General features: G+C 57.7%; 1 protein-coding gene across 1 annotated transcript; it reads left to right on the top strand.

Moving 5' to 3' along the window:
* The first annotated feature begins 2,516 nt into the window (after positions 1 to 2,516).
* On the top strand, positions 2,517 to 7,037 carry Uncx (UNC homeobox). Its single transcript, NM_017179.2, has 3 exons — positions 2,517 to 3,301; positions 3,478 to 3,653; positions 5,611 to 7,037. The coding sequence occupies exons 1-3, from the start codon at positions 3,016 to 3,018 to the stop codon at positions 6,739 to 6,741; spliced, it is 1,593 nt and encodes a 530-aa protein (NP_058875.2). The 5' UTR covers positions 2,517 to 3,015; the 3' UTR covers positions 6,742 to 7,037.
* Positions 7,038 to 7,500: the final 463 nt, after the last annotated feature.

Genomic DNA, 7,500 nt, shown 5'->3' with positions numbered 1-7,500 from the left:
ATCCGATGGGGGGGCGGGGGCACGTGCGCGCTCCAGTTGGAGCCAAGTGACTCCCCGCCGCGCCACCGCCAGCCCGAGGGCCTCTGAAGAGCTCTCGAGCCGGGCGGGGTCGACTCGGCCACCCCCACCGTCATTAAAGTCCCCCACTCCAACGCTTGAGATTTTTTTTTTCTTTTAGGGTCCCGAGCACATGAGAAAAAAAGAGAGAAAGAAAAAAAGCCACTGGGCGATTGAAATGGTCGCATTGAGATGCGTGGAGCCGGCTGCGGCGCACGGACTCACTCAAGGGGTCAAGTGACGGACGGATTGTTCGCTCCTTCATAATAATATTAATTAAACAATTTGCATGCTAATAAGGTAACAATTATCAGGGCCTCTGTTGAAAGATTCAGGTTATTACAACACGCCAATCTGAAGGCCAGGGGTCAGAGAGTGAGAGGCGAGCGAAATTTCAACTCAAATTAACATTCTGTCAGCTCCAGAAAATGGGATAAATAAAGTCGAATTAATTCATTATAATAAAGAGAGATGGGCGAGGAGCGGGGCCGGCGCCCGCCCCCTCTGCTGCCCTCCCCTCGGGCTGGATTGATCACAGCTCTGTATTCCAAAGCACGCGCCGGTCGCATTCCAGATCGCGAGCGCGACAGAAAACCAGGCGGCAGTGGCCACGGGCAAAATCGAGCCGGATGGGCAGCGTTTACGTGTAGTATTTATAGCGAAAGAAATTAAATTATAGCGAAAAGTAGTGCTCTTGGCCCTTGACCTCGGGATTAACCCTTGCAGCGCCCTTCTAGTGCCACTAGGAATGGGGAGTGGTGTCCCCCACCTCCAGGCCTGTCTGCAACTCTGTACATCCCCCACCTCTCCTTCAGAGACAGAGGGAAGGAGTAATTAAGTCGAACTTGGTAGTCCAGCCACTGTAAATTAGAAGCTAGGCCTGATTGCAGTCCTGCTGGGGTCCAGGCCCAGGATGTAAGTGTTGGGGGAAACACCCCAAAGAGGCAGCCTGGTTCCCTCTCTGCCAGCTCAGTGGGTCAGGGCACACACACGCGCGCGTGCACACACCACACACACACACACACACACACACACACACACACACACACACACACTGGACTGGCACACACCATTCTGGCCTGGCCCTCTTTTTTCCTCTTTTTCGGGGCTTCGTGGCCTCGCTGGTGTTACTTTCACCCAAAGCAAACATGTCACTGGCCCTGGGGCTGTGTTGTTTAGGGGTCCCCCTTCCCGGGGCAGGCGGTCTAGGAGTATCAGAGTACTAGGCCTACAAATTTGGGGCCAGCAAAAGCCACCTCTCCAGTGGCAAACTTGCGTTTACAAAGGACACATACACGTATACATACCCATTCATCCTGGGTAGGTCCATCTCGGCTCACAGTCAGAGCTTGCCGCTTATTTAAGGATGTGTCCCCTAATGATTTAGTTTTGAAACTATCAATATTTTACAGTGGAGAAGGGAATGACATCTCACTGCGAACATAATTTAATTATAATAGATGGGTTAGTACCTCCAACCCATTCTTCAGAGCTGACTCACTCCGAGGGAGATTTATTTATTTATTTATTTATTTATTTATTTATTTATTTATTTATTTAGAAGCATTCGTGGGCCATTGGTCATTATCCCGTTGTCCTTCCTCCTTCCACACACCCTCCTCTTCTGGGCTGGCGTCCAGGATCCATATGGGTGGGAGTTAAGTGGGGTTAGGGTGCCCCAGCTGCCACCACCCTGTCTATATTGATGGGATAACTGCCAATCAAGGAGGAGGGCATCGGGTTAGACTCCATATAGGTGGGGGCTGCATTTGGCTGGAGTCACTGTTTGGAGGTTCTCCTCTCTGTGACCTCTCCTCTCCTCCTCCCCTTACTTTCCCCCCATTCTCTTTTCACTCTGGACTCTCGGTCCGTCCATCTACTCCCACTTTCCTTCCCTTTCCTCTCTCTCTTTCCCTTGTTCCTCTTCATCCTCCCCTCTGTCTACCCTCCTTTTTCACTCTCCCTTCTCTTTATCCTCCTTCCCGTTGTTTTCTCTTCTCCTCTCCTGCTTTATCCTTTGCTTCTCTCCGGTCTTTGCGTTCCATTCCTCCCTCCTTCCTTTCTCCCCATTCCTTCCTTTCCTTCCTCCTCCATTCTCCTCCCCTTTCTTCTCCCCTCCGCTTCATCCTTTCCTCCTCTCCATCCACTTCCTCTCCTTCCTCCCTTTCTCTTTCTGCACTCCCCTCCCCCAACCCCCCCCCCCTTTTCTGAGCTTGTCCTTCCTTCTCCTCTTTCTTCCCCTCGGTCTTCCAGTTCGTTGGGACACTTCTCTCCCCTTTCTCTCCTCCGCTCTTCCTCCCCCTCCTCCTCCTGCTCTCTTCCTCCTCCCTCTGCAGCCGCCGCTCGCGGCAGCCCGCAGCCCCGGAGAGGCGGCTGGTAGAGAAGCCCTTGTAGTTTTAAATTCAATGTGACAGTTTCGGAAAGAGCGGATGATGAATCTCCCATTATTGGATCAGTCTATTTGCCGCTCAATGTCTCTCTGTAATTGGAGCAACATCACTTTAAAGGTTCAGAGAGTACAGCATTTCTGGTGAAAAATCCCCACAACACGCCGGCGAATGTTTTAAAGGGAAATCTATTAGAAGGAGGCAAGGGGCGGGAGCGGCGGGGGGCAGGAGTGGGGGGCTCGCCAGGGCCCCCGGCCGGCCGAGCGCGGCGGCGCCCCTCCCTCCCCACCCCGTCTTGTTGTGACAGCTCCTGATACTGTTTATGGAGGTGCGTGTCAGGTATAATTAGCAATCGATATGGAAAACGTTTCCTTGCACCCAGCACGCCTCTGACGTCAGAGCCGATTAGCGCTTCTTATTGGTCCCAAATTCCCCGGGCCGCGGCTAATTATCGAGAGCTTGATGTTGATAAAGTAAAGCGGCGGAGCGCGGGCCGAAGCATGTGTAGGGCTCCGGGCCCCTGTCCCCGCCGCCGTCCGCGCCCCCGCGCCCCACCAGCCCCGCGCGCGAGATGATGGACGGTCGCCTCCTGGAGCACCCGCATGCCCAGTTCGGGGGCTCGCTGGGCGGCGTGGTGGGCTTCCCCTACCCGCTGGGCCACCACCACGTGTACGAGCTGGCCGGTCACCAGCTGCAGTCGGCCGCCGCCGCCGCCGCCGCGGCCTCGGTGCCCTTCTCCATCGACGGCCTGCTCAGCGGCTCGTGCGCTGCAGCAGCCGCCTCGGTGGTCAACCCCACGCCGCTGCTGCCGGCCGCCTGCGGGGTGGCGGGCGAAAGCCAGCCCTTCAAGCTTGCAGGTAGGATGGAGGCGGGGACACGGGGAAACACAACGGGGGGCCTCGGGGGTGGGGAGCACCAGGTCGTTGGGGAGTAGCCACCCACTCCTCTGTGCGTCCCGCACCCGAGGTGGGTGCAAGCGGGGCAAGATTCTGCCGGGTGGCTGAGCCTTGCAGCGTCCTGTGCATGCCCGCAGACTCGGGGGATCCAGACAAGGAGAGCCCCGGCTGCAAACGGAGACGCACCCGCACTAACTTCACCGGCTGGCAGCTGGAGGAGCTGGAGAAGGCATTCAATGAGAGCCACTACCCGGACGTGTTCATGCGCGAGGCGCTGGCGCTGCGCCTGGACCTGGTCGAGTCCCGAGTTCAGGTAAAGATTGGTGTCGCCCAAGGAGTCCGAGGTCCCGCACTAGGCGTGCAGAGCGCTGTGAGGCAGGGCCGCCTTTGTTCTAAGTGACTGAGAGGTGTTTCCAGGCTCCGCGCTGCTGGCCAGGGTGGGGATTACGAGGGTTGAACCCCTTCTTCCATCTGGAGGTAACTTGAGAGTGCCGAGGTGATTTGAGAGAGATTTGGTGGCGCCCCAGTAACCACTGCAGTGACTGCGTTCGATCCGGGGAAGCCCGGTGTAGATTGGCTGCTGCCGCAGCTCAAGGTCTGGAAAGGGGCAAGGCTGTCGAGGCTCGGAAAAGTCCCTCAGGAGGGGACAAAGTGGGCCCGGGCCCGAGAGCTCTTGGCGGAGGCTTTCTCCAAGCCCCGAAGCAGAGAGATATCTGTTGGTTTACCTCTGGCCTGTGAAATATTAAGATAGAAACACGTTGCAAACGACCGCTGGGGGGTGGGGGTGAATTCATGGAAACTTACGCGGTTAACACATTGGAAAAGAGGGAGTTTTTTTTTTAAAGGCGTCTAAATTTAAGACCTTTCCCCATTAAATTTCTCTCTCCCCAACCTCTTCATTATTGGATTTCATGCGAAGCCAGGAGGCAGTATTCTTTTTTTTTAAGCGTCAAATTGGCATAATAAAATTCCAGAATTAATGTCTGCATAATTAGGTGCTTTCCTAGAGTACAGAGGGGTCTGTGTCATTAGTGGGTGCCTGGGATAGACGCTGACAAAATACCGGTTTAGCACCCTAGTTTTGCCTGAAATGTTTGGGTCCTTGCCTTTGGCCCTCTTCTGTTTAAAAATCCCTTTATCCAATTTGTTCTGTGGCTTAAGCGTAGTCCGGATCTTTTCATTTCTCCTGTAATATGATCGTAATTTGTGGTGATGAAGTAGTCCGGAAATTGCACTCCCTCCCCCCAAAAAAAAAGTTTTGGAAAAGGAAAGAGAAAGCTTCCCAGGGTTTTGGCTTAGTCTAGGAGACTTCTGCACAGAGCAGGCTCCCTTCGAGCTGGTTTGGTGTGCAATTCTGCCAACTTTATATGGCCACAACAAAGCACTTCCATTGCCACATTCTGCAGAGGATGGTAGCTTTACCCAGGGCTTCGAGGGCCTTGGCCTAGGGAGCAGTGGTCTTGGGAGCTTTTGTGATCTTTAAATTCTTCTTGACGGTTCCAGACAAGGCCTGCAGAGAGCATAGAGGAATGCAGAACACCTCTGCTTTCTAGGGGAGGGGGGGTGGCGGTCAGCCTCGGGCCTGCTTGCCCATCTTGTAGCACCCCAGATCGAGCCAAGCTAGACTGCTTTGGAAAGGCTCTGTGGTCCCTGTCTCTAGGTCCTGCATAAAGAACGATGTGTGTAGTTGTGCTGGGGGATGTGGGCGACTGAAGGTCCATCCAAGTTCAGCTTCACGGGCCCTTCTTGAGGAAGAAGTACCCAGATTTCCCTTCAAGGGAGATCCTGAAATGTGGGCTTTGAGCGTCTCTTGGGGGTCAAACATAGGTGTGGAGGGCTGCCGGCTCAGCACAGCCTTTCCTGCCCATCACCAGGCCAGGCCCCTTAGAACTGAGAGATACCAGCGAGGGCAAATCGGGGCCCTGCTTTCTGCCCCCCACACCCCAACCAGGAACTCTGGACAGCGCGGGGTCACAGGCCGCACGGGCTTTGCCTGAGGAAGGGGCAGCTCCCTGGGGCCCGAGGTGAGAAGTCAGAGCGGGAAGCTGGCCAAGAGGTCCATCTATGCTCCTTCCGGGTGGATGAGATGCTGGCCAGAAGCTGCAAGCCGAGTATCAGCATCCAAGGGCCGGTGGAGAGCTTGCCCTGGCTCCGGCTGCTCCCGCTGGAGCCCAGGTCGCTCAGGCGCGCTTGGGAGGTCCGCAGCCCCCGCGGAGGGCTAGCCAGCCTGATCGTGCCTTCCCCCCTCCCCCTTTGTCCGGCTGTTCTAGGTCTGGTTCCAAAATCGCCGGGCCAAGTGGAGAAAGAAGGAGAACACCAAGAAGGGCCCGGGCCGGCCAGCCCACAACTCGCACCCGACCACGTGCAGCGGGGAGCCCATGGACCCGGAGGAGATCGCTCGCAAGGAACTGGAGAAGATGGAGAAGAAGAAACGCAAACACGAGAAGAAACTGCTCAAGAGTCAGAGCCGCCACCTGCACTCGCCCGGTGGCCTGTCCCTGCACAGCGCGCCTAGCTCAGACAGCGACAGCGGTGGCGGAGGCCTGTCTCCAGAGCCACCCGAGCCTCCACCGCCGACCGCCTCGGCCAAGGGCCCTGGAGCGCACGGCTCTGGCATCGCGGGCTCCGCTCCGGTACCTCCTGGCGAGCCACCCGCGCCTGGCACCTGCGACCCCGCCTTCTACCCGAGCCAAAGAAGCGGCGCCGGCTCGCAGCCGCGGCTAGGCCGCCCGGCGGACAAGGACACGGTCCCTTGCGGGCCCGGAGCGGCGTCGACTGCAGGCCTGCCTAAGGCTAGCCCGTTCAGCGTGGAGAGCCTGCTGTCCGACTCGCCACCGCGCCGCAAAGCCACCCCAGCCAACACTGCGGCCACAGCGGGGTTGGACTTCACGCCGGGGCTGCCGTGCGCACCTCGGACCCTGATTGGCAAGGGCCACTTCTTGCTCTACCCCATCACGCAGCCCCTCGGCTTCCTGGTGCCACAGGCAGCGCTCAAGGGAGGAGCAGGCCCTGAGTTGGTGCCCAAGGACGCGCCCCCCGCGCCGCCCGCGCCGCCCGCACCGCCCGCGCAGGCCAGCTTCGGGGCCTTCCCCGGACCTGTTGGCGCTGCGGACCCGGCTTTCGCCCGTCGCAGCCCTGAGGTTGTTGCCTCCCCTGGGCCACCGGCTCCCGCTTCTTTCCGGGACCTAGCAGCGGCGGCAGCGGAGAGCGGTGCCGGGGACTGCGCGGACGCGGGGACCGTCTGCCCCGCGGCCCCGCCGCCCCCGCCCCTCGAAACGTCGCCCGGTCCGGGCCCCAGAGCCCCCAGTCCACCCGGAGAGCCAGCCACTTGCGGCGCCGCTGAGCCGGGCGCTGCTACGGGATCCAGCCCGCCCGAGGGCGAGGAGGTGGACATGGACTGAGCTGGGGACCGCGGCCGGAAGAGGCGCTTAGCCAGCCGAGCCCGCTCGCTCAGCCCCAGACTCCCAACGAATCAGGTGATCGGCTCTTAGAGACATTGCTTTTCCCTCCTGCTTTTTTTCCCTTCCTTTTATTATTATTTTTAAAGGCAAACGAAAACGCTGTGTCGATGGGGACCAAGGCAGCAGCTGCAGGTCCTGGGGTGAGGTCCCCTCCTTAGGAGGGATCAAAAGACCCCGTATCCCCTAACCCACAAAAACCCCACAACGAGAATCCTCAGCCTTGTAAAATGCAAAAATGTCTAAGAATATTTATATATGTACCATTTTTTATAAATAAAGCTGATCAAACGCAAACTCTGGGCTCCATCGTTTTTAAATTTTGGGCTGCTCCCCCTACCTCTCCCTCCTCCTCCCAAGGACCCACTCCTCTTTTGGGGAGCGGGTGCCTGGGAGGGGAGTCCACACCTCCCCCCAAGTCCTCGCTCTGAGCTTCCTTTTGTGTGCGTGTTTGTGTTTTCTGATTGAACAAATGTATGCAACCTCAGCTCAGCTTCCCCTCTCAGAGCCTCTCCCGCGATCCCCCCTCCTACTCGGCGCCACTTCCCTCCCCCCTTGCGTGTTTCTCTCTCTCTCTCTCTCTCTCTCTCTCTCTCTCTCTCTCTCTCTCACACATACACACACACACACACCACCACCACCACCACCACCACCACTACCACCACCACCACAACCATCACCACTCCGCGCGCCCTGGCGTGC

This window comes from Rattus norvegicus, chromosome 12 (genome assembly GCF_021556685.1).
Source record: "Rattus norvegicus strain SHRSP/BbbUtx chromosome 12, alternate assembly SHRSP_T2T, whole genome shotgun sequence".
Lineage (NCBI taxonomy): Eukaryota > Metazoa > Chordata > Mammalia > Rodentia > Muridae > Rattus > Rattus norvegicus.
The sequence above is the reverse complement of the archived record's forward strand: the minus strand, read 5'-3'. Positions and strand labels throughout refer to the sequence as shown.

What these genes read in the sequence shown, in the direction of transcription:
- Uncx (NM_017179.2), top strand. Translation starts at nt 3,016, where the DNA reads ATGATGGACGGTCGCCTCCTGGAGCACCCGCATGCCCAGTTCGGGGGC. An exon ending in CCAGCCCTTCAAGCTTGCAG is followed by an intron (nt 3,302 to 3,477) that starts GTAGGATGGAGG and finishes GCATGCCCGCAG; the next exon opens with ACTCGGGGGATCCAGACAAG. An exon ending in TGGTCGAGTCCCGAGTTCAG is followed by an intron (nt 3,654 to 5,610) that starts GTAAAGATTGGT and finishes CGGCTGTTCTAG; the next exon opens with GTCTGGTTCCAAAATCGCCG.